Raw genomic sequence first — 27,172 nt, forward strand, 5'->3', positions numbered from 1 at the left:
CTCTTCCCAGCCCTGGAATCAGACCAGGGTCTCCTGCATTGCAGACAGATTCTTTACCACCTGAGCTATCAGGGAAGCCCTAATGAAGGGCTTTCTAAGCAGCACTAATGGCCTGTCAATGGAGGAGACATAAGACATGTAGGTTCGATCCCTGGGTTGGGAAGATGTACTAGAGGAGAGAATGGCAACCCACTCTAGCATTCTTGCCTGGAGAATCCCATGGACAGAGGAGCCTGATGGGCTAGAGTCCACTGGGGTCACAAGAGTCAGACTGGACCTAGCACTCACTCAGATGAAAGAACAGATTCTTATGGCATGATTGGGGGAGTAGCATCAGGCCCTCAATCCCTAGGATTTGAAGAGAAACTAGAAGTTCCTGGAGTTGAATGGAAACCTCTTTAGGAACCATGAATTATTTTCCAAAGATGATACCAAGTATTGGTATCATCTTTACATTTACCTTTCTCTCTGCCAAATAGCAATTTGTAGAATGTTCTAGTTGGAAGTCTTCTCATATACTGCCTTATCTGCATCCTTTATTTGTTATGTCAAAAAACAAAATGTTTCAGAAACATTTAGTCCTGTGCTGGAGGGCACATATAGCTGGGATTTAAGTTACTTATTTTTCTACTGTATCTTTGCACTTAAGTTTTAGAAGGAGATCTTGATGTCAAACATGAGGAAAGAAGGAAGTAAGTGAACTAATCTGATGAAGCTTTATTAGATATTTCTGTGAGTTTCACAAAAAGCCAATATGTGGTCTACTATCTTTTTCACTAAAAATGTTGCTAGGTGTAAACAACTGTCCTATTGTTTGAAACAGTAGGCAAGAGTAACCTTCACAAATGTAACATGTGACAGTGGAGAAGAATCCACTGAAACTAGAGGCTCTCCTGGTATCATCCATCTTTATTCTGTCTTAACAAATGGCAATTTGGTTTCTTCTGCTTTCCTCTGAAAGAAGGAAAACAGTGCTTGCTCCTCCTTTATCTGTGCCACATGCTACTGTTTGTGACATGATGAGAGAAAAATGTTGCATGTGTATAAGTATTTGGACCAGGTGTTCAGCCCAGACACAACACAATCTGCCGTGAAACAATCTTTGCACCTGGGTTTTGTGGTGCTCAGAGCATCATGGTAGAATCTGGAGTCCTTGCTACATTATGGACCAGAAACAGGCAGAGCAGAGAGTAAAGTGGCAGATGGGACAGAATTCAACAACGCAGAGGGCATCTCCCAAAGGCAAACAAATAATTGTTGATGTGAACTACAAATTGGCACTTGCCATTAGCACTTGCCATCTTCCTCTACAAGGATTAAATCATGTGCTGTTGCAGTTGTTGATTTGCAACACCCCCTGAAAGGAGTTCGGGTTGGAGAGCAGAAATAAGGCACTACTGTGTTTTGGGAAAACTGGCGTTAACAAGTCTTCGGATATGGTTAGAAGCTGATTTTATGAGCTCAATTCTTATAGCTCTTCATATATAGAAAAGCACTGAAATCATGGTGACAATTGCGCCTTCTGATGAGCAGAAATCTGCAAAAATATGCACTTGATTGCATGTATTCTCCCTTCACCAAAATCACATGTAATACTGACCTTTCCTTCTGATTCTTTGGAGCAGTTTCTCAGAGCTATCTGAGGTGCTAAGTCCAGGCTATAATCCTCATTTTGCCCCAAAATAAAACTTGACTCTCAACTTTCACATGTATTTTTTTTAAGTCGACAATTAATAAGTTTTAATGAAAGGCTGTTTTTAAGGACAAAAGCAGAAGAAATGGGAAGGAGATATGAAACTGAGAAGAAGTAAAACTGGATATGGGGCTTTGCAAGGGTATTTTTGAGGGGATTATTTCAGGAAAAGAAAAACTTAGGTGGTCAAAGGATTCTTACATCAGTAACAGTGGATTAGCATTTTGTTCATTTGTTTGAGCACAGAAAATCTTTACTGATAGGAAGCAAGGATCAAATGATTCTTCCCTTTGTCCACCTCGTTCAGACCTAATCTGCACCCAACTGGCCTCTAAGTCTTGCTGATAATGTCCTGGATATCACTTAAATTCATCCCAGTACCATGAAGACATTCTCCTTTCTGTGACTGAATGTTCTAATGCAACTAAAATAAAAGGCAAATATTTTTAGAAAGTTTCACTTACATAAGTAAAAAAGCAATTTTATACAAAGTCTTGAGACATTTAATATGGCAGGTCTCTGGAAAACTAAGGAGAACTTTAGAGTAAAATTGTGTTTCTCAAATTAATGGTTGACCATCACTAGATGTAAATCAAAGCCTCAATTATCCAAGGTCCATTAGCTTTATCAGTTCAATTCAACGTCTACCATGGACAAGGCATTGTGCTAGAGATGATGACCAAGTCCATACATAAGTTAAAGACGGCTCCATCCTCAAGAAGCTTACAATCAGTGATGGAGACATAGATATTCAGCTTATCATGCTGGAAGGCAGACTGAGATGGTTAATCTAGAAGGCCTTGGTACTCACACATACCTCTTCCTAAAAGAGGTCTGATTTCAGGTCTTGCCCTTGACTGGCTCCTAGGAGCTGAGCTCTGAGTCTTGGACCCATGGAAGCCCCCTTGTTCACAAGGACCCTCCAAATTTCCATTCTTGGTCTCATAAATCATTGGCTGAACTGTTTGTACCCACTGATCAACTTGAGGAATATACTTTTTAACCAAACTTTAGTTAAGTTTCTCGATTTTCTCCAGGCTCCTTAACTTTGAGCCATCCTGTTGGCAGGATCCTGTATATAGTGTCTCCTTAAAGAATCCCTCCTGAGAATAGACTGAGCCTAGCATAAAACATTCTCTCATCTACTGCCCCATCATGACACCTGTACCGGCTCATCTCATTCTCCACACCTGGCTCTTTCTAGTCCTTTTCTCTTTGAAATAAAACCTCTTTTTTTTTTTTTTTTCCCCAGAACACTTGTAGATCTCACAGTTGGAGCTTTCTTACTTTTTAATAGAAATAGTCCCCCTTCCTTCCTATTGTAACAGTCCTTTTCCCCTTCTTGTAGTAATCCTTTCAAATAAAGTCACTCCTTACTAATGCCTAGAGTTTATTTCTATTTGGCATTGTCCTCTGGCAGATGGAGAATTCTTTACATAAGCATATCCAAGCCTTTTTATTAGTGAATAAAATAAAATGCTCAGGTATCTCAATACTTTCTTTATATAAATCTAATAATTTCTGAGGTTGAATATGTTTTTATTTATGTGGGCTGGTATTCATGGTGAGTGTTTTTTTCAAACATAATTAACCTATAGAAAAAGAAAATGTTTTGTTTCATTAGTCTAAATATCTGAATAGTCAGCACACACACACACACACACTGTCTCATACATAAATTAACCTCAATGAAATAATTTTGATTGTAAGAGATGCATTATAAATTTTTACCAAATATGGCTTTGCAGTTGGAAAACATCAGACTGTAATTGAAATATTGATACAACTGTCTAGCTATTTCTACACAATCTTTCCAGTTTTCATACAGGTATTAGGAAAACAGATCTCGTTTTAAAAAATTTTAGATCTTATTTCATTTACTCAAGTAATAAAAATAGCACATGCTCACAGCCAGAAGTATGGTACAGTGGTTAAGATTTGCAGTCAGACTGCCTGTGCTCAAATTCTTCATAGTTGTGGGAGCTGGAAAAAATTAGCTCACCTCTTTCAGTCTTATCAGCTCCCACTTTTGCCCCTCATTGTTTTAAGCATTGTACAGATCATTTAGGTTCTCTATATTTTAGCTTTCCACTTTTGGAAAATCATCATAAAAATTTCAACTAAAAAACTGTTGAGAATAGTAGATATGTTATCCTTATTTTTAATTACCTGAATAATCTTTTTTTTTCTTTTGCTATATATCTGCATCACAATAAATTCTAATGAGTTCAAAGAGTCCATTTATCTCTAAGACTGAACATTTACCTCTAGCTTACTTGCTTCTAGGTTGGTTTAGTCCCAGGTCTGGAGATGCCTGGTTGCCTTGTGCCTCTCTCTCTTGTCGCCGAGACTTACTGTAAAGGCCACAGCCCAGTCAGTCCTGGGAGGGTGTGGCGAAAGTGAAAAGTGAAAGTGAAAGTCACACAGTCTTGTCCAACTCTTTGCGACCCCATGGACTGGACAGTCCATGGAATTCTCCAGGCCAGAACACTGGAGTAGGTAGCCTTTCCCTTCTCCAGGGATCTTCCCAATGCCTGTTTTTTTGGGTTCCTACTGGGGTTCTCCAGCCTAGGGGCTATACAGTGCTTCCTCCTTTAACCTAATGCCTCCTAGAGCCTCAGGCTCTGCCTTTTCAAGACATTATTTACACCAAAGATCCTCAATCAATGGTGATTTTGCCCCCCAGGATCTACTTTTTTGGTTGTCATAACTGGGAGGAGATAGTCACTGACATCTACAGGTAGAAGTTGGGAGAGGGGGCGCTACTAAACATTCGACAACATGAAGGACAGTATCCCCGCCCTCCACAACAAAGAATTATCCAGCCTTACCTGAGAGTGGTGCTAAGACTGAGAAGTGCAGATTTATGTAAATACTACTGATCCCAACAATTTAGCCAAAGAATATCTGCTTATTCAAAAATTGAAAGTGGGACAGTGAAGTTGTATAAGAGATAAATCTACCTTCATCCAATCACACTGTGACTACTTTTCCTATGAGGCACTTAAGCTCTGGGAGAAAAAAATGATCAACCAGTTGGCAACAAAAATTTATTGATTAGTTTGCAACTTTAGATACAACATATATTTCATCACATGGTTATAATTCAGTATTTGTGCTTTGTAGGATAAGTAAACATTCGAGCACAACAGAAGTCTACACAGAATATTACAATCTTCTGGGGTTGTTTAAAAAATAAACATATCCTTTTCCATCTAGTATCACAAAGAACTTTCACTTTGAGAGGATGGATAAATGTTCAAGTTTGGTATTTGTATCACATGTCAATTAAATATATAACCCAAATATGGACTATATTTCTATAATAAATGCCTAATGAGTCCTGGAAAGGATTCTGGGGGGTGGGTGGTAGGGAGGATGACTCCCAATAAAGTTTGTTGACATTTCAAGAAATTTCAATTTCTTGTCAACATGGATGACACAGAAAGCTGGTATGGATGGAGTGGGACTTTGTTCACATTTAAAATTACTTGACAATCTTAAAAATAGTGTAAAAGCATAGTATTTCAGGAAATCTTTAATAAACACTTTCTTTGATCAAGAAAATAAAAGCCAGTCTAGCTCATTTAGCTGAAAGGGAAAAAGACCTATTAGGGAGAAGTTAAATACCTTTATTTTTCAAAAAAGTAAATCTCTGTTTTTAAAATACTTCAATGTGACAATAGTTTCTTTTTCTGAAATTAAATGCCAATATCCTTAAATTAGGAAGTATATGATCCTAACTGGATATGTCAAACCTTGCATCCATCATTATAAATGTCATCTGACTAGCAAGTCTGCCATACGGGTACCAACGTGTTTATAATGAAATCATAGGGCTCAAGTGTCAATATACAACTTAAAACAATAATCTCTTCATATTTTATGAACCTCTAAGGCTAACTTGATATATTATTTATGATAGTCTCTTCATAATTTACAATAAAAATGAAAGTTTATACTTTATATAATTTAATATACAAGGAGATTTTCTCTCCAAAGACTCTCTTTAGTAGGAAAGCTTTCCCATAGGGTAAGAGTTCTGTAACCATGTCACTCATGTAATAAACAGATGGAAATAAGACAATCTTCCACCTTTCTCTCTCTCAGCTGAACACCAAGAGTCTTTTCATTAGCTGGGAACTCAAGACATTGCTGGGGAGATATGAAATATTTATCAGTGGGCTAGAGTGAACAAATGAAATCACCTTTATAGGCAACACTGATATATCCTTGCATCTCTGTTAATATCCACTGAAAATGGTCTAAAACTGAAAAGCTTTTATATCAAAATTTTGGAAATTTCTCACCCATATCTTAAATATTTACCTGGGCTGATAGACCCTTTAATCTGCTCAAAAAAGTAAAATAAAGATTATAGCAGAGTTTATAAAATGATTTTGACCAGTGATGTTGTTTCCAGTTGATTCATGTAATTGGAGATATTACATGACATTTTATGTTATTAAACATATGCAAGTGCAACTCTCCTGGAGTTTAGGCCTAGCCTGAAGTTTTCCATTTGGGCCCATTACAATTTCTGTTTCTCCAGCCATTCTAACACAAGCTCTTTTAAACTCACCTACAGGTTGTGTTGATTTGTACAGACCTATATTTTGCTTTCCTTCAGATTTATTCCATGTGCAGCAGACTTGAGGAGCAGATTTTTTCCTAGCTCTGATAATGTGATGTGATGTTTTGAGAAAGTTTAGAGCATTTAGAGCAAACCACTGTAATCTAAGCTGGAAAGAAGGAAAGAGATACTCTGCAGGAGACTGCTGCCTTAGCCCAGTTCCAAGAGCCAGTCAAAGAGACTCGGGGTCCCATCCCTCCGTTCCTCATGTATCTTGCAGTACTGAACCACTGCATGGAAGATATCCCCCACCTTCCAGGACTTCTGATGGACCAGCCGCACGACATCTAGAAACTAGAGAAAAGCACAGAGTTAGGACTCACATATCACAGAGGATCCTCAAAGTCATCTCATTCAACCATTCTACCAGAGCCAATGGCTCTCCAGGCTATTTTTGAATACCTCTAGTGGAAGGGAACTATATTTCAGGACAGTCTATTTTCTTTGTAGACAGTCCAGATTATTAGAGGGTTCTTTCAACTGAACTGAGATTTTCCTCACAGCAGTTGCCATCCACCAATTTTGAGAGTCTACATGGAATTCTTCTTTCAACATCTTATCTTTTAGGTATTTGAAGAGTTCCCTCAGATCCACCTTTCTCTGGGTTAGACTCTGTCTAATGGTTCTGTATAGCATGGTTCCCAGTCCCTTCTATCAGTGCGATACACAATCTTTCATAGGATGTACCATTTAGGCCAGATAAATTGTATTAAAATTTTGGGTGCTGGAGAAGACTCTTGAGAGTCCCTTGGACAGCAAGGAGATCAAACCAGTGAATCCTAAAGGAAATCAACTCTGAATATTCATTGGAAGGACTGATGTTGAAGCTCCAGGACAATACTTCGGCCACCTGATGTGAAAAGCCAACTCATTGGAAAAGACCCTGATGCTGGGAACGCCTGAGGACAGGAGGAGAAGGGGGCGACAGAGGATGAGATGGTTAGATATCATCATTGACTTAGTGAATATGAATCTGAGCAAACTCCAGGAGATAGTGAATGAAAGGAAAGCCTAGCGTGCTGCAGTTCATGGGCTCACAAAGAGTAGGGCATGACTTTAGCGACTGAACAACAAACTTTTGGGTAGTTTTACTTACTTGTTCCTCATTCCACTTTGAAAAGTTCCCTCCTCCACCAAGTTTCAAGAGACACTGTCTTTCCATTGGAACAGGAAAAGGAAAGATTGAGGAAACATCCTAGACTCAGCACCTGGCTAATTGTATCATTTTCAATTGGCCACAACTTAGAAAGCGTCTGACTGCAGGTTGAGTTGGAGCACTGGAAGATGGGAAAATCATTACAGATGATCCCCTTCATGAAACTGTAGCCTAAAGCTCAGCATGAAGTCCTCTCAAAATCCTTAGTCAGATATGTATAAAGAAAAGTAACAACTATTAAGAGCCAAAACCTGTAGGAAGTACCTTTCAAGCATGTAATCTCATTTAATTCCGTCAACAATGCTGTAAAGCAGGCATTTAAAGATGAAAAATTGTGGGTTTGTGAGATGCAAAGTTGGCATTAAGATGGTCTTTTTTTAATGTGGATCATTTTAAAAGTCTTTATCAAATTTGTCATAATATTGCTTCTGTTGTCTACATTTTGTCTTTTTGATCACAAGGTATGTGGGATCTTAGCCCCTTGACCAGAGATGGAACCCACACCCCCTGCATTGGAAAGCAAAGTCTTAACCATTGAACCACCAGGGAAGTCCCAGGCTGCATGGTCTTCTGACACTGCAGACCAAAGCTCTTTTTGCTACAGTACCCCATGCCTTTTGGTGGTAGGAGAATATGCTAAGTCACTACAGTCATGTTCGACTCTTTGCGACCCCATGGACTGTAGCCTTGGAGAAGCCAATGGCACCCCACTCCAGTACTCTTGCCTGGAAAATCCCATGGACGGAGGAGTCTGGTAGGCTGCAGTCCATGGGGTCGCTAAGAGTCAGACATGACTGAGTGACTTCACTTTCACTTTTCCCTTTCATGCATTGGAGAAGGAAATGGCAACCCACTCCAGTGTTCTTGCCTGTAGAATCCCAGGGATGGGGGAGCCTGGTGGGCTGCCGTCTATGGGGTCGCACAGAGTCGGACACTGCTGAAGTGACTTAGCAGGACTGTAGCCTGCCAGGTTCCTCTCTCCATGGGATTTTCCAGGCAAGAACACTGGAGTGGGTTGCCATTTCCTTCTCCAAAGTAGAATAATAAGACATTAATATTTATTTAGAACATTGGGATAAAGGAAAGGTTGGGACTCTAGTCTCGTTTATTGAGGAAGAAAAATCTATTTCTTAAAAAGATGAGAGATATGCTTTAGTTACTATTTCTTCAATGTTTCCTTCTAGAATTTCTTTGCCCTGCTCATTTCACATTTGCTCAGACTTTGAAGATGAGCCAGAAATTGGAATGCTAATTTTTTCTGATCTTCCCCCACCCCCTTCAGTTTGAATTTGCTAATTCATTTCAATTACTGGGAAGTTGTTTCCCAGAGAGCTACTATTAAATTATGTTTCTTCTTCCAGCTGCTGTGACTGCATCAGCTATTGCAGTTACAGAAATCAGTGCTTTATTGTACTCATTCGCCTTGTGTTGGCTTAATCAGAATAAAGCAGTTTTCTAGGCTGGAAAATAAAATGCTTAACTTTTAATACATGGAAACATAAACATCATCTCAAAGAGTTTTAGGAAGATGCAAAAAGGGAGACCAGTGGGAAGCTGATGGCAACAGTATTATAGACTGTAATCTCCCTGCCAAAGGACACCATCTGAACTACCTCTGGCCTTTATTTATTTTTTTTGCTTTACCAGGTCTTTGTTGCTGCGTGTGGGCTTTCTCTAGTTGAAGCGAGCAGGGGCTACTCTGTTGTAGTGAGAGGGCTTGTCATTGCAATAGCTTCTCTTGTTGAGGGTCATGGGCTCTAGAGTACAGGCTCAGTAGTTCAGTCCAGTTCAGTCGCTCAGTCGTGTCCGACTCTTTGCGACCCCATGAATCGCAGCACGCCAGGCCTCCCTGTCCATCACCAACTCCCAGAGTTCACTCAGACTCACGTCCATCGAGTCGGTGATGCCATCCAGCCATTTCATCCTCTGTCATCCCCTTCTCTCCTGCCCCCAATCCCTGTCAGCATCAGTCTTTTCCAATGAGTCAACTCTTCGCATGAGGTGGCCAAAGTACTGGAGTTTCAGCTTTAGCATCATTCCTTCCAAAGAAATCCCAGGGCTGATCTCCTTCAGAATGGACTGGTTGGATCTCCTTGCAGGCCAAGGGACTCTCAAGAGTCTTCTCCAACACCACAGTTCAAAAGCATCAATTCTTCAGCGCTCAGTCTTCTTCACAGTCCAACTCTCACATCCATACATGACCACTGGAAAAACCATAGCCTTGACTAGACGAACCTTTGTTGACAAAGTAATGTCTTTGCTTTTGAATATGCTATATAGGTTGGACATAACTTTCCTTCCAAGGAGTAAGCGTCTTTTAATTTTGTGGCTGCAGTCACCATCTGCAGCGATTTTGGAGCCCAAAAAAATAAAGTCTGACACTGGCTCAGTAGTTACGGTGTACCAAATTTGTTGCTCTGCAATCTGTGGGATCTTCCCAGACCAGGGATTGGACCCATGTCCCCTGCATTGGCAGGCGGATTCTTAACCACTGAAAGTTAACCAGGGAAGTCCTTAATCACTTAATATTGGTAACATCTTATGGAAAAAACGTGAATGAACTGTTTAGCCAACCCAATATCTTGTGCCTGTACCTACTAGGGACTCAATAAATATTTGCAGAAGGCGGAACGCCCAAATGTGAGTCAAATATATCAAATGCATTCAAAATGATAATAAGACTACTTGAAATATGGAGTGACATCCAGAATCACTGAAGCTGAACCTTGTATAAATATTCATCCTTGAGTTTTACATATTTGCACTTACACCATTAAAAAATTACCAGGCACATCTTGGGGCTGCTTACTCAATAATTCCCTACTGATAGGATGCTCCAAAAAATGAGTCAAGGCTGAGAACCTAAGCAAAGGCAGAGCCTGAACTGGTGCCCTGGTAGTGGGCAAAGAGCAAAGTCAGAGATGGTCATGGGGCAGGTGTTTCATCACCTGTGACTGGGAGTGGGCATGCATGCTGTGAAGGTGGGGTGCCCGGGACCCCTCTTCACTGGTCATTATTACAACAGCCCTGGAAGGTTAGCTCCAATCAGCTCCATCAGGCTCAGTGACAGAATTTCAGACTGTTAGTTGTCCGGTGTCCCTCACAAGTCTGTTGAGCTGTCTGTTAGACTCCTGAAATTTTAGAGAACTTAAATCCTTTAGGTTAAGACTTTGCTCAGAACACAAATACCATCAGAAAGAGGAACACTCTAGGTGGTTATTAGTAAATTCATGGAGCTGCATAAAAATAATTTTGTGAGCTATTACTTGTATGTTCGTGTGTATGAAAGATCCCAGGCATGCATGTTTTTCTATTGGACTAGGTGGCAAAAATATGCAGCCTCAGGAAAAAGGGGAGAAAGGCTAGGATGTCTTTGCATGATTTTGTTAATCAGACTTTTCCAGCTCTTACTGGAGAAAGGTGCTCCCAGTGCAGAAGGTTTGAACATCAAGTTTCTGAGGTCTCACTGGGAGAGGCTCATATTAATAATTCATCGACTTCTCGTCAAGATTTTCCTTCAGGGTCATCAGCGGTCTTAGACCAGACTTATCCCTTGAGGGTGTTTTCTCTTCTTTAGCATGTTTTATAAAGATGCAGTATAAAGTACACAGAAATATAAACTTAGTCTAGGCACTTTTTTTTTTCTTTCTGTACACTCTAGTTTTCTGGGCCACCATCTTATTCCCAACTTTAATCTCTGAGTCATTGCTCTGGGAGAGAATGAAAATTACAGAGCAGATATCAATATTGGCTAAACTCTTCCCAGAAGGCTGTCTGCTTCAGACCTTTCTGGAAGGTATTAGCTACTTTCCAATATTAGCTACTTTCCATCTATCTTGGGCTGAAGCAGGGTCTCCCACTGCGGTCTGTGATGATGACCACAGGATGTTGTGAACTGACCCCAAATTGTCAAAATGTCCTACCAGCTAGGCTACTCTATCAGTACTTTGTAAAATGGCCACATGCTAGAATCTGTCTCATGACTTCTAAAGTCAGGTTGATATCCCAATAAATTGGAGAAGGAAATGGCAACCCACTCCAGTATTCCTGCCTGGAGAATCCTCTTCCCATGGACAGAAGAGCCTGGTAGGCTACAGTCCACGGGGTCGCAGAGTTAGACATGACTGAGCGGCTAAGCACATCCCAATAAAGCGATTTTTAAAAATGATCTGGTCCCACTAAATATAGCATGCTCTTAGTCTGTGATGGCTTCGTCTCAGACATTAAGACCTTGAAACATCGGTGGGGTTGATGAGTAAGGAAGGTCTTACACTTTCTTTTCTTCCTTTATTAAAAAAAAATTCTAGACAAAAATGAAGCTAAGATTGTAAATAAACCAGAAAAGGACACCTCCAGTTCATTATTACAGTCTTTAAAAACTGCATTCTATTTAGCAGCTGTCCCTATATCTTTCCCTATATCTTTCACTTTGTCTGTCCATGCTATGGACTTGGTAATCAGCTTTAGGATGTCAGGGATCTGAGTTTTTCTTTCAAAAGAAAAACTGACAAAAATAAAAAATTTTCATTTCCTATCATTGCACAATTAATAACAATTAGGTTCCCTTCCTATGTATCATAGTTGCCATTTCCTTGAGCAAATGTTTTGTTTTAGGAAGCTAGAAGAATTTACATCCTGCCGATGGTATGTTGTTGACCTGTTGGAAGGAAAGTATCACATGGTAGGTACCTTTTATATTCTCAGGTGCATTTACTCAATTAGATTACTTGTTTATAAAATCATATGGTGGGATCTATGGGTTGTTGTTGTTTAGTTGCTAAGTTGTGTCTGACTCTTGGTGACCCCATGAACTGTAGCCCCTCAGGCTCATTTGTCCATGGGATTTTCCAGGCAAGAATACTGAAGTGGGTTGCCATTTCCTTCTCCAGGAGATTTCCCTGATCCAGGGATCAAAAGGAACCTATGGGAGTTGTTGCAAATTGTTTAGATTTTTTGGGAAACACTCAATGCAGATTTCTGAAAGCAGCTACCTTCTTTTGTTCCAAGGCAGTCCATTTCATTAAGCACAAGTGAGCTGGTCTTTATATTGCTCCCGCAACTATGGCCTGTAGGAGTCGAGATTCTCAGCCTTGGCTGTACCCTGGGACTCCCCAGGGATCTTGAGAAAACCCCAAAGCCTGGTTCATCCCAAGAGAAGAGTTTGATTTGATTGGCTCGAGCATCGGGCCATAAAAGCATCCCCCGGGTCATGGGGATGGGGCTCCCAGGATGGAACTCATGCCCTTCTGAGAAGATGAAGAGATACCAGAGCTGGCTCTCTGCCATGTGACAGCACAGAAAGGAAGCTGTCCCTCATCAGGAAATGCACCTACTGGCACTTTGACCTCAGACTTTCTAACCTCTAGAACTCTAAGAAATAAATGTCTGCTGTTTAAGCCACTGTCTATGTTATTTTATTAGAAGACAATGGCACCCCACTCCAGTACTCTTGCCTGGAAAATCCCACGGACGGAGGAGCCTGGTAGGCTGCAGTCCATGGGGTTGCTGGGAGTCGGACATGATTGAGTGACTTCACTTTCACTTTTCACTTTCATGCATTGGAGAAGGAAATGGCAACCCACTCCAGTGTTTTTGCCTGGAGAATCCCAGGGACGAGGATTCTGGTGGGCTGCAGTCTATGGGGTCGCACAGAGTTGGACACGACTGAAGTGACTTAGCAGCGGCAGCATGTTATTTTATTAGAGCAGCTTGAGCTGACTAAGACAATATTTAATTCTTTATTTTTCCTTTGTCAGGTACTGTTTTCAAAACTGAAACTTTAAGTGTAGTATTTTGGGGAAAGTTAACTTAATAGTAAATGACATCAATATTTTCTCTCTCATTCTCTTTCCTCTACTTTGCTTGTGGAAAAGAGTAAGACATTAAAGGAGAAGCGAGTCTTCTTCTGACACCCACATTCCTAGGAAGGCAGGTATACATGTTTCCTCTTAGGACGTTCTGTTCTATTCACTGCCCTCAAGAGAAGGATGTAATTCCCCAAATGAGCTTAATGATGAGGAAGGCAACTGATTTACTATGAGGCCAGTCATCAGCTCATTCCGGCTCCCCGATTATTGAATTTAAACAGAAGTAAAGAGCTGCAGAACAATAATACATTGCCTCCACAAAGCAGAACAATTAGTTAATTGATATCCTTTTTTAAAAAAATGGCTCTCATGATTTTTCCCCTTCCATGAATTAAGTAGATTAAATTTAACTGATGTCAAGGTCACTGTGAATTAAATTTATAAACTGTATTTTAGATTTTCAAGTGCCATGATTCTCAGCAAACTTTCCTTTGGAATTTAGCATACTTAAAAGCCACCTCAAATCCTGTCACTCCTTCAAGATATTTCTTATGGAAGTGTTAGTTTCTCAGTCATGTCTGACTCTTCGTGACTCCATGAACTAGAGCCCTCCAGGCTCCGCCGTCCATGGGATTTTCCAGGCAAGAATACTGCAACGGGTTTCTATGCTCTTCTCCAGGGGATCTTCCCAATCTGAGGATCGAACCCACATCTCTTATTGTTTCTTGCATTGGCAGGTAGCTTCTTTACCACTAGAGCCACCTGGAAAGCCCATTTCTTATGGAAGGGAGTCTCAAACTTTAGTGTTCATCAGAATCATCATACTTGAACAAATAAGTTAAAAATGCATATCTCTAGGCCCCACTCTTAGAAAGGAAGCTCCAAGAAGGGGCCTAAGATGTGAGTTATAAGTTAGTGTCCCAGGTGACTCTTTGCATTTGGCTCATGGTTTGCAGGGCAGAAAGTACTGTTTCAGTGTGTTTCTCATTTTTCCTTATTCAGAATATGCTCCCATTACATTTCAAGTTTGGTCTTTACAAGCTGAGCCTCCTTTGGTTTACCCTCTCCCTGCCCTGGGCCCTTCTTAACCTGGAATATGAACTCCCAAAGGGTAGAACATCTTGCCTCTTTTGTTCCCTGTGTCTCCAGAGCCTAGAACAACGTTGGCATGCTGTACATATTCGATAAACTTTTGATGAATGTCCTGCATGGATGATGTTCAAATGCACCTAGCATTTTAATAATTAGATGGAACACTAAAAGAGAAAGCCTGAGAATAAAGGTGTCATTTACTGGAGAGGAGTGACAGGACATTAGGGACCCAGAATGTTTGGAATTCATCTTTTGAATTGAAATAAGACTGCAGGTAGTTATAAGCTGATATTAGGTGTCCTTCCACTCCAAGGCCAAGTTCACAGGCAGTGATGGGACAGATGAGATGCTTCTGTACTCAATCATGACATCTCCCGGAACTTGCTCAAAATCATGTCCATCGAGTCAGTGATGCCATCCAACCATCTCACCCTCTGTCATCCCCTTCTCCTCCTGCCTTCAATCTTCCCCAGCAACAGGGTCTTATCCAATGCGTCGGCTCTTAGCATGAGATGGCCAAAGTATTGAAGTTTCAGCTTCAGCATCAGTCCTTCCAATGAATATTCAGGACTGATTTCCTTTAGGATTGACTGGTTTGATTTTCTTGCAGTCCAAGGGATTCTCAAGAGTTTTCTCCAACACCACAGGTCAAAAGCATCAATTCTTCAGTGCTCAGCTTTCTTTATGGTCTAACTCTCACATCCATACATGACTATTGGAAAAACCATAGCCTTGACTAGATGGACCTTTGTTGGCAAAGTAATGTCTCTAATTCTTAATACTCTGCCTTGGTTTGTCAAAGATTTTATTCCAAGGAGCTACTGTCTTTTAATATCATGGCTGCAGTCACCATCTGCAGTGATTTTGGAGCATAAGAAAATAAAGTCTCTTGCTGTTTCCATTGTTTCCCCATCTATTTGCTAGGAAGTGATGGGACCAGATGCCATGATCTTAGTTTTTTGAATGTTGAGATTTTAGCCGGAGTTTTCACTCTCCACTTTCACCTTCATCAAAAGGCTCTTTAGTTCTTCTTCACTTTCTGCCGTAAGGGTGGTGTCATGTGCATATCTGAGGTTATTGATATTTCTCCTGGCAATTTTGATTCTGGCTTGTGCTTCATCCAGCCTGCCATTACTCATGATGGCATTATAAGTTAAATAAGGAGGTGACAATATACAGCCTTGATGTACTCCTTTCCCAATTTGGAATCAGTTTGTTGTTTCACGTCCGGTTCTAACTGGTGCTTCTTAACCTGCATACAGGTTTCTCAGGAGGCAGGTAAGGTGGTCTGGTATTCCCATCTCTCTAAGAACTTTCCACAGTTCCACAGAACTTTCCACAGTTGTGAGCCACACAGTCAAAGGTTTTTAGCATAGTCAATGAAGAAGAAGTAGATGTTTTTCTGGAATTCTTTTGCTTTTTCTATGATCCAACGGATGTTGACAATTTGATCTCTGGTTTCTCTGCCTTTTCTAAATCCAGCTTGAAAATCTGGAAGTTCCTGGTTCACATACTATTGAAGCCTAGCTTAGAGAATTTTGAGCTTTACTTTGCTAGCATGTGAGATGAGTGGAATTGTGTGGTGTTTGAACATTCTTTGGCATTGACCTTGTTTGGGATTGGAATGAAAACTGACCTTTTTCAGTCCTGTGGCCACTGCTGAGTTTTCCAAATTTGCTGACATATTGAGTGCAGCACTTTAACAGAATCGTCTTTGGGGATTTGAAATAACTCAGCTGGAATTCCATCACCTCCACTAGCTTTGTTCATAGTGATGCTTCCTAAGGTCCACTTGACTTTTCACTTCAGGATGTCTGGCTCTAGGTGAGTGATCACACCATCGTGGTTATCTGGGTCATCAAGATCCCTTTTGTATAGTTCTTCTGTGTATTCTTGCCACCTCTTCTTAATACTCTTCTTAATATCTTCTGTTTCTGTTAGGTCCATATCATTTCTGTCCTTTACTGTGCCCACCTTTGCATGAAATGTTCCCTTGGTATCTCTAATTTTCTTGAAGAGATCTCTAGTCTTTCTCATTCTATTGTTTTCCTCTATTTTTTTGCACTGATCACTGAGGAAGGCTTTCTTATCTCTCCTTGCTGTTCTTTGGAACTCTGCATTCAGATGGGTATATCTTTCCTTTTCTCCTTGGCCTTTTGATTGCTGAACTTAACAGAGACACTTCTTTCACCTTTTCCAAGCTGATGAGGAGCTAATGAGACACTGCTGCTTTCAAGTGGCACAGCCTCCTTGGTGGGAAGCCATAGTCTCTCTTTCACACCACTTGAAAATGGCCACTTAACTTCCTGACTAATTAAAAAACAGTCAGAATGAGGGCTCCAAATAAAAGACAGGATATCAAAATTCTACATAAGGGTTTGCTTTATTTCACCAGTTCTGTCACAGAACTGGGCAGAGGCAGTGCCCTTTTATGGAGAAGCCATTACCCGTAGAGAATTTTAACTGACTCAGAAAAATAAGATGATTCAGCCCTCTAAAATTATATTACTTAGAAGTAAGTCCCTTGAGATGATGCTAGACAGGACTGAAATATCATTTAATGTATCTTGACATACTAATGGAACATTTATTTTTACAGAAAAATTGTTATAAGCAAAGACAGGTATCCCCTTTGATAACTGAAAATCACTGGGGAGAAATAAATATCATGTCAAAGCATTGTTTACATAATTAAGGTGTTAGCGACATATTTCTTGTCCTTTCATCTAAACAAAAACTTATTAGACATGTATTCACATAGAGTGTTACGCTGTTTCTTCAAAATGGTGGACTGTATAAAAATCAACGGGATATGCATGTGAGCAAACTCTGGGAGATAGTAGAAGACAGAGGAGCCTAGCATGCTGCACCCCACAGGGTCCCAAAGAGCTGGACCCAGAGCAACTGAACAATAACATAAAAATCTGTTTCATTAAGAAATCATCTAAAATACACTATGCAATGCTTTTATGCAGGAAGAGGCTGGGGATAAAACTAAAACCAACCTGCCTTTCATTTTTCCAGAAAACCAAGAACTCTGGCTAAAAATGTCTTTGTTCTCCTCCCCCTGGCAGGCGGTCTTGGCATTATGTGTGGCAGGAGGGAGGGGGCAACACGGAAGCACTCTATCACTGCACCCTTTGCACTGGCTGGCTGGATGGTAAGGTGGGAGGAGAATTTATAGTGAACCAGTACAGCAACCCACTCCAGTATTCTTGCCTGGAGAATCACAGGGACAGGGGAGCCTGGTGGGCTGCCATCTATGGGGTTGCACAGAGTCGGACACAACTGAAGCAACTTAGCAGTAGTATAGTGAACCACTCATCACCTTGAAAATAAAGGTGTGCCAAGTATGGGGTAGCATCTAGATTCAGAGAAGATAGAACTGTAGGCAGTCCTAGGCATAAACAGAAACACGAATCACTGGCTAGAAAGAGAAGCCAAAGTGGATGAGTGTATGGAAAATAAACTAAGTCTTCTCAATTTTTCCAGTAGCCAAGTCCATTGTCTGGGGAGACAGAGACAGAGAGAAAGAGAGAGAGAGAGATGCTATTCTAACTACCATGTACCTAAGCCTGAGCCAGAGAGTAAAGGACCTCACATCTCAGGATGTTTCAAGATGCTAGATTTTGGCAATAAAAATTAAAATGCAGTTACACCTTTTAAGAAAATCTAGATTGTAACTTCAAGGCAATTTAACTTGAGAGAGATAAACTATCGAGAAGTATATGTAGAGATAGTGAGGTTCTAGGACCAGGCTCAGCCATCACTATCTGAGGACTCTCATGGACCAACCTCTCTGAGTCCTTACTTGTTCATCAGTATAAAAGGAATGATAATATCCATTCTGCTCTTCTCACAGGGTTGTTGAGAACCAAGTATAATGAGTATGTGGAAATACTTTATAACAATAAGACATTAAAAAAATGCACAGTGGTAATGATAGGCAGTATCCTAAATTAGCTCCCCAAATTTTCTGCCCTAATCCTCAGTACCATGAGTAGGATGAGATAATTAATGCCCTTATTAGGGCATATCTTAAATGGAAAATGGGATTCTTCAGTTACTTTTGAGTTAATCAAAAGGGGGACTATCTGGTGAACTTAATCTGTGTAATTTGATTGAATGAACCCATTAAAAGCAGAGTTTTCTGTGGCTAGTGCAGAAGAAGTAATGGAAACTAACGGCATGAGGGCACAAAGGGACCACATGACAGGAAATTGTACAACTTCTAGAAGCTGAGAGTGGACTTCAGCAAGGAAATGGGACTTCAGTCCTACAACCCCGAGGAACCGAGTCAGGACAACAACCCTAACAAGTGTGGAAGCTTATTTTTCTCTGTGGCTTCCAGATAAGTGCCAAGCCAGGATGGCAAGTTGATTTCTGCCTTGTAAGTCCCTCAGTAGAGAGAATGGAATTCACCCAAACGTCTAACAACAGACAGACCTGGGTGTTGCTGTTTTAAGTTAGTAAATTTGTAACACAGAAATAGAAAACCAATATAGCAACATTATTTTTAATTATTTTAAAAGTATACCTTTAAATTATGGAAATTGAGCTTGAAAACATTGGTGTGCATGATCAATAGTTCAGTCATATCCAGTTCTCTGTGACCCCCTGGACCATAGTCTGCTAGGCTTCTCTGTCCAGGCAAGAATACTGGACTGGGTTTCCATTCCCTTCTCCAGGGGACCTTCCTGACCTAGGGATGGAATCCATGTCTCTTGCATCTCCTGCATCCTTTGCTACTGAGATTTACTACCGAGGTAGGCAGATTCTTTACTACGGAGCCACCTGGGAAGTCATTGGCAGTTGAATTCTTGTTTTAACCTTAATAATTGATATTCTATAATAGTAAGTGATTGGTCTTAGAGAATAGGAATTAGAGTGACAGTTGCTATTAATTTTGACGTTGGCCAAAGATCTATTCCTTAGCTTTATATTTTTGGTAGGTGGAGAATAATAATGAGAAAATCCATCCAATGCAAATATGTTTCATAAGGAATTAAAAATGCCTTCTCTTTGACACCATGCCAGTTTGTTTTAATTATCAGTGTGACCTCACTTTGGTCTAGTATTATCAAATCTTTGCTTTTCTACTTTTAATTTAAATGAACATAGGAAAAGGTCAATTCAAGAGCAAGGAAACACACCTAAAGATAACAGACTCTGAAAATATTCCATCTCCTCAATTTACTTTCTCATCATCCCCAACTAGTAGAGACAAACTGCCAGTCAAAGAGTTGTCATGATCACATTTATGCAGGTGGAAGGCCTCAAAGTTCTAAGCAAAATTCTAAGGTGAAAAGGCAAGAACAAAAACATTCAAATGGGCCAACTGAACATTTACTCAGTTTCAAGCAGGGATAAAAACACAAAGCCTTATGATATTGAAACAGGGGTCAAGGTACCTTTTCGATTCTGTTTTCTTGAGATTTCTTAAAGTAGATGGTGGGGATACCGAGTTCAGATGCAGCTATCCACTGCAGAGTGGCTCGCAGCTCAGTGTCAGGACACTCTGGCTCCAGGTCAAAGTTGATCACCAGCAGGCTCCCCTGGCGGCTGGCTGTTTCCACCGGCGTTCCAGAGGCACGTTCTGAACACAGACATAACCACCTTACTACGCTTTCCATGGGAAGATCATAGGCAAATTGTGTCTCAAAATTATGGGAAAGTGGCTTACCCTCCATGGTTTCTGCCTGTCCTTTAAGAATCTCCTTTTCTTCTACCAATTCACTTTGGGAGAAAACAACAGTATATGGTTGGTAATGTTTAGGAAGAACAAGCTGTAAATGGAAGATGAAGTGATGGGTCTTATTGATATAAAAGCTCTTGAAATATATTTATGGTTTTTGTGGAGTAAACGAATACTAGAGAAGTACTAACATGGCTATTACATTGGACTACTGGGTCTGAAATAGATATTCTTGCCCCTAAAAAAAAGGCCACATAAACTGCATGGTTTTAGTTGAGATGACTGGTGTGGGAGACTCTGAGAGATGCAATTTTCAATTCTTCTCAACCTTCCTTCTACAAACCCTCACAGGTTTGAATAGTCAAGAAAATATTTAGTAGGTAACTAGATCCGATTGGAGGATTTATCCTTCTTCTGCATTTTATTTGTCATTTAAAGGATCTTGTATTTCCATCTCAAGACTGATTATTTTTCTATACCATGATAGCAACATAAATTTGCATTTTAGTCTGGGAAAATATTTTTCTACATATATCTGGTTCTTTGACCTGAAATGAGGAAAAACACAATCACAAACTTTAGATCTTAAGTTGTACGACAAAATATCTCAATTAGTTGAAATTTTTCTTTTTTTTTTCTTTTTATTGGGAATTGTTAGCAGGCTGAGGGTTGTTTAGAACTAGAGACTCATAACTGAAGTGAGTTCAGTTCAGTCGCTCAGTCATGTCTGACTCTGAAAACCGAAGTAAGGATCTCATTAAATATAGGCATGTTGAATATCTGAGGTATTTTCATTATAGTGAGTACTTATTAGGGAGCCTTGCAAATAGTGGGAAGCTTTAGTAAATGATTTTAAAATTAGAGTATATGTTCCAGTAGCTGAAAGCAAGTGGTCATCTTGGGAAATTCATCATTGTCCCGTATTTTTGTCCTGTCTAGAAATTAAACTGCAGGTGCTCTTAAAAATGTGTCTCTTTATGGGGGAGGATTCTCCTTATATTCTCTGTTACTGCTAAAATCTGGCTAGTAAATTCCATTGTATTCCTAATGTCCAGAGAAAGTACAATTGTTTTCTTTCACGAACACCTATTTGTTTGTGGAAGAATGGCCAATTTCCCAAAGGGTCTGTATTTTTCAGTAGATCTCTATCCAAGGAACATAAGTGAAATGAGCCACTAGATACAGTTTCTGCTGTTATGAAGCAGCAGGATGCTAACAGGGGTAGTAGAGATGGTCTTGGTTTTCTCTTTCTGTATTCTGTGGGGTCCTAGACTCATCCTGGGGAGAAAGACGGACAACTAAACAAATGTTGTCTGAAGGAGAAAAAGAAATTTACCCCAAAGTAGTTTTGTTTGTTTTGTCTCCTTTCAAAACCAAAACAGACCCAAGATAATGTTTATGTTCATCTCTAGCTGCGAGTTATGGCTGTGTGGCTCAATAAAGGATGCACTGCAACTTTTAATCACTGAGGAATATTCCCGCAGGCAGGATACTGATTAAATAGTGACATAAAAGTGCTTTCGCTATGGATAATAATCAAAAAAATAGAACAGGGAGAAGCTTTAGCCCTATATCTCATTTTTATTTTTCTGAAATTTCAGAAATCTCCAAATAATGTCCTAATGGTCAAAAATAGCTTTTGGTTCATTTAATTTTCCAGAACAATCACAAATTCTAGATGAAGTCCTGACCTCATGTTGCTCTCCCTTTATATACCATATTTCATGCCTTATTGACTGTACTTTTTTCCCTTGGTATTTTAGAAGGGCCTCATAATGTGGGGAGCAGGTGATGTATCTCCATCATAGTGCCATTTGGTATTGGACTCATTAATGGCAATAGTCCCAGGTGTCTACAAGAAAAGGAAAAGCCTCTCACACTATATTCTACTGAACAATAGTCTTTGTTGGTTGGTATGGTACAATTTAAATGGGTTTTTGGTTCTCTGTATCCATCTAGGTAAAATGACATATATGTCTGAACACATGGATAAGCTTTATCCAAAACGATTATAGTATAAGGGATAGACTTGAAATATAGAAAGCGGTTGATGGTAGGGTGAGGCTACGGCACGCCTGAGTTCTTACTCCAGTGACATGAAACCACACGTCTCCGGGAACCTTGGTAGGACAGACATGATGAAGCCGGTGGTCGGGCACAACCTGAATGATCAAAATGGATTGCCAGATGGAATCAGAGTAGCGGGCTCACAATCACTGCATCTCAGTGGCTACTTACTTAATCATGGGAGAAGATGGCATGCTTTCCTGATAAATGTCCAGGTCCATAATGCCAAGACTGCTAGTGGCACTACTGTTGCCATTGCTGACAAAGCAAAAGTTTACATATTAATGCCAGTCTCCGCCACCTGGCCACGCTGCCGACACCGATGTTCCACCATTCTAAGAGGTCCTTCCTTTGATCCCCAGGAGAATATTGCTTTGTGTCTAGGACCCCTAAATTGAGGTTTATTTCTGACCAAATCAGGAGAAAACACAATAAAAGACTCTTTTGACTCACCACCATCATCCTCATCATCAGTATTTTGTAATTTCTGCAGTGGGCTCAGACTTGGTGGATCACACCTGGTGGGTGACAATCAGCATAACCCCTTACTTCCTCATTCTAGTAACAAATGGGAATGTTTATCCATCAGCAACAGGCTTCTGGGGTATACCTCCAGAGACTAAGATACTTCTGAGAATGCTGGCTTGGGGGAGATCTTCCTGCTTCTTGGCTTTTTGACAGAAACCAGTAGGGTTTTCCCTTTGCCATTCAGGGGATTTTTCTGAGGCATATTCCATAGGATATGCACTTGTCTCATTTTTTTTTTTCTATGGGGCTACAGAATTTGTAAGTACAAAGTTGGGTAATGTCAAAGTTTTATAGCTCCTTTATCTTAAAATCTTTGAGAAGGAGCCACATCTGATACTTCAGTGTGTTGTAGAGAAGGAGGAATTATATATTGTATCATTTTTGTAGGTTGCACAATCAACATATGGTCTAGTTACTAGCCTGGAATCTATTTACTGAAACACAGAAGAGTTGAGCCCATTTTTAGGTTCTGTCTGTACTTGCACAATGGAATGTATCCAATTTCACCAAACTCACCATGTGTCCTCATACCTTCTCTAATTTCCAATGACTTCTCTTGCAAGTAAGGTTTTCTAAGGATGTGTGCTGGAGTGTTGCGTAATGGAACGGTCTTCCCTCTGGAGTTCTATGAATAAACAACTGAACCCCCTCATTTCAAATTCTTGTCTTGGGTTTCACGTAGGGGTACTGAATGTATTCACTGATTGAAATTTGATGACTCAAACATTATGCTGGAGGTAATTAACTGTATAAACTTATGATAAACCCAAAGATTCAAATTCTCTTTGCTTTTTATTGCTATACTGTAACATTTCCACCAGTGTTTGAAATTTTCAATAAATCATTTAACACTGTAACATTTTCTAAGTCTAAACAGACTGAACTGCAGGAAAAAAAGAAAAACCTTTCCAGGAGGCATACACTCAGATGCAACTGAAGCCACTTTCCAATTGATCTTTCTGGAAAGTCCTTAGACTTACTGGCCTGGTATCAAATAAGATTTGGGATAGAAACGTGAAGATTTTTTCATTTTCACCTCACAGAGGACTAGTTTTTAGTTTATGTCTCCTGAGTGGCTTAGGTTCTCCTAAATCTAATCTCTCTAAGCTCCTGTCTAGCTTTCTAGAGCAACAATACAGAGGGCAGGGCAGGGCAGAGAAAGGGAGCAACAGTCAGTCCAAAAAACACAACACAGTGTGAAAACACTTGCCTCATGTAAACCCAGCCTGTCTTGCATCTGAAATACAAACGAACCAGAAAGAATCAAACACACCAGCTGTAATAGCAACTCATTAAAAAAATACAAACCAACCTCACAGTTGTCACATAATTGAATGCACTAGCTGGAGCCTGCAGAGAAGGGAACACAGATGACTCTCAACTTTGGTCGAGCTAATTGAAACCATAACTGGATATTAAGAGCTCTCAGCACAAATCATGACAGGCAGGCACTTGGTCCTAGCAGGAGCTTTCCTTTTTGCTTTTATCAGGGATCCTTTGGAGAGAATGATTTAAAATGCATTTCTGGAATCTGCGCTGAGACTTATTTCCCTGGGAAGTCAATTAAAGAGCAGGTACCTCATGGATCGCTCACTGAGCTGCAGGAAGCTGCTTGTGTCGTCTGGGTTGTCCTCCTCGTTGGCGAGCTGGGACCAACTGTCCATGCTCTCCCCACTGCTGCCGGGAGGGCTGGAGAACTCATCCAGGGCTCTGCCTTCTTTTGAGACTTCAGCCTCCGGTACATCTCTGGCATCAAGGGTTTCACTGTAGATGGTAAGACATTACTAAGAGTGTAGGCATAAGACTGAACTTTTCCGGGGAACCTCACTGCCCCTAGTGTATATCCCATATATTATTAAGAGTTTGTATGTATTTGGGGTAGAGCTGTGGGCACACTAAATATTCTGTAAATTAATGTGTGTGTGTCTGTAAAGTTGCTTAGTTGTGTCCAACTCTTTTGCAACCCCATGGACTGTAGCCTGCCAGGCTCCTCTGTTCATGGGATTTCCCAGGCAAGAATACTGGAGTGGGTTGTCATACCTCCTCCAACGGATCTTCCTAACCTAGGAACTGAACACAGGTCTCCTGCATTGCAGGTTCTTCACTGTCTGAGCCACCAGGGAAGCCATAAATGAACATGTTATTGTTCAAACTGCCTAGCTCATAATTTGGAGAAGGCAATGGCACCCAACTCCAGTACTCTTGCCTGGAAAATCCCATGGACGGAAGAGCCTGGTAGGCTGCAGTCCATGGGGTCGCTAGGGTCGGACACGACTGAGCGACTTCCCTTTCACTTTTCTCTTTCCTGCATTGGAGAAGGAAATGGCAACCCACAACCCACTCCAGTGTTCTTGCCTGGAGAATCCCAGGGACGGGGGGAGTCTGGTGGGCTTCTGTCTATGGGGTCGCACAGAGTCGGACACGACTGTAGTGACTTAGCAGCAGCAGCAGTTCATAATTAGATGCATACTCTTAATTTAGGGAGCCCTACCTGTTAAGTCCCAAGTGGAAAGATCTGGATAACTACAGTATGGAGATGTGGCAGTTTCTATCACACTCTAGGCAAAAGAGTTGGGCACAACGTACTGACGAAAAAACAACTGCTGCTAACACTTGGTGGACTTCCCTGGTGGCTCAGATGGTAAAGCGTCTGGCTACAATGCGGGAGACCCGGGTTCAATCCCTGGGTCAGGAAGATCCCCTGGAGAAGGAAGTGGCAACCCACTCCAGTATTCTTGCCTGGAAAATCCCATGGACAGAGGAGCCTGGTAGGCTACAGTCCATGGGGTCACGAAGAGTCAGACACGACTGAGTGACTTTCTTTAACACTTGGTGAAAAAGGGTTCTTGACAAGCTTGACTTTCCATTTGTTTGCCTGGCAGTTATACACGCACACGTACACAGGTGCTCTAGATTAAGGATCAGACCATTTCTTTGCATCCATTTCCTCAGTCTGTCCCAATTTCCTAGTGCACACTGCAGATGTAGTGAGGTTTGCACCACAGGAGAGGAGGCTCAAAATTAAGATGCTAGGACACATCTGCCTCCTTTTCTTCAGGGAGAGAGGGGAGAGAGAGAGACGGATGGAAGAGAGAGAACTTTGCTCTAGATTATAAATAAATTAAAATCTTCTCTGTGGAGAGGAGTTGGTGTCACCATCCCGGAATATAAACAACCAGCTCTAGGAAAATGAAGCTCTGTATCTCTCTAGAAGTCTCTTGAGGGTTCGTAATTGATCAACCATTAATCCAGGTGCCAGAGCTCTTTGCTCAGAGAGCCAAATGTACAGAAATGGGGAGAGATTCATGCAAACTTTTCTCCATAGGCTCATCGAAAACTAATAGCATGGAAGAGAAGGGCTGTAATGACTGTAAACAAAAAGCAAGAGTGTATTTCTCAGTTGACGATGAAGAATAAGGTAACTCAGTGAGTGGACACTGGAATGCTTTCCTTGGCCGTTGTGCACTGGCTGTAGAGAGTATTGAGGGCTTCCAGTGAGGACTGTCCTCAGGTCTGGAATTGTCTTGCTAAGGTTATACCCTTTCCCAGTGAGTACCCCAAGGATGCGATGATACAGAGCTACGAAAACCTACTCATTGGCTCCATTTGCACTAAACCTGACAGAGCATCCTGGTTTCAGGGTTTCCTGTAGGCTGTGCTGTGCTTTCAGTTGTAAACACATTTGGGGAGGGGGGACCATCTTCCTCTGTCTAATCTTGTCTTTCCCTGCTCCTTACACATGGATGTAGACTTTTTCCTAGAGAGCACTCCAAAAATTATCTGTCTGCTGCTCTCTTCAAGATCTGTTCCTGGGAAATACAATTTAAGATACTTAATCAATTTCATTCAAAATACATGTGTTAGGTAGGAAGTTAGGCATGAGTAGCAAGGGTGGCCTACCGGAAAAGGTTGCAATCTAATCTCTAAACCCAGACTTGCCCAGGAGAGCACACAGTGGATACACACTAACTGCAGGGCTTCCCCAAGTAAACTTAGAGAGCTAGAAGCCAATTAAGGCTTCATAAATATTCTATACTGGTTATAACAGACTGAATTATCAGAAGACATGCACAACAGAGCAACTGTCAGTCGACCATGAGCATATGACCATCTGCATTCCCTTTCTTGATTGGTAGTGGGTACAAGCCCTAAAAGTCTACATAATTTTCCTCTATCGTAGAATGAGTACTGTTATCCTTTTTCCAAAAATGATTGTATTAAAAAAACAAAACAAAACAAAAAAAAAACCTCAGTTGGTAAAGAATCCGCCTGCAATGCACGAGACCCTGGTTCGATTCCTGGGTCGGGAAGATCCACTGGAGAAGGGATAGTCTACCCACTCCAGTATTCTTGGGCCTCCCCTGTGGCTCAGCTGGTAAAGAATCCGCCTGCAATGTGGTAGACCTGGGTTCGATCTCTGGGTTGGAAAGATCCCCTGGAGAAGGGAAAGGCTACCCACTCCAGTATTGTGGGCTGGAGAATTCTATGGACTCTATAGTCC

The 27,172-nt window shown here is 40.9% G+C and overlaps 1 protein-coding gene across 2 annotated transcripts in view; it reads right to left on the bottom strand.

The window, feature by feature from the left end:
• Nucleotides 1–4,729: 4,729 nt before the first annotated feature.
• The window catches only part of LOC102410994 (SPHK1 interactor, AKAP domain containing), a 136,944-nt gene continuing 114,501 nt past the window's right edge, over nucleotides 4,730–27,172 (bottom strand). The window contains exons 7-11 of one of the 2 annotated variants that reach the window (XM_025278383.3): nucleotides 24,250–24,435; nucleotides 22,315–22,401; nucleotides 20,065–20,117; nucleotides 19,793–19,977; nucleotides 4,730–6,620 (exon numbers count right to left, since the gene is read on the bottom strand). In XM_025278383.3, the coding sequence (XP_025134168.3) occupies nucleotides 6,477–6,620; nucleotides 19,793–19,977; nucleotides 20,065–20,117; nucleotides 22,315–22,401; nucleotides 24,250–24,435 (655 nt within the window). In that variant the 3' untranslated portion in view covers nucleotides 4,730–6,476. The remainder of the gene's footprint in view (nucleotides 6,621–19,792; nucleotides 19,978–20,064; nucleotides 20,118–22,314; nucleotides 22,402–24,249; nucleotides 24,436–27,172) is intronic. The other variant, XM_006047107.4, reaches the window with a different exon arrangement.

Source organism: Bubalus bubalis, chromosome 2, assembly GCF_019923935.1.
Source record: "Bubalus bubalis isolate 160015118507 breed Murrah chromosome 2, NDDB_SH_1, whole genome shotgun sequence".
Classification (NCBI taxonomy): domain Eukaryota; kingdom Metazoa; phylum Chordata; class Mammalia; order Artiodactyla; family Bovidae; genus Bubalus; species Bubalus bubalis.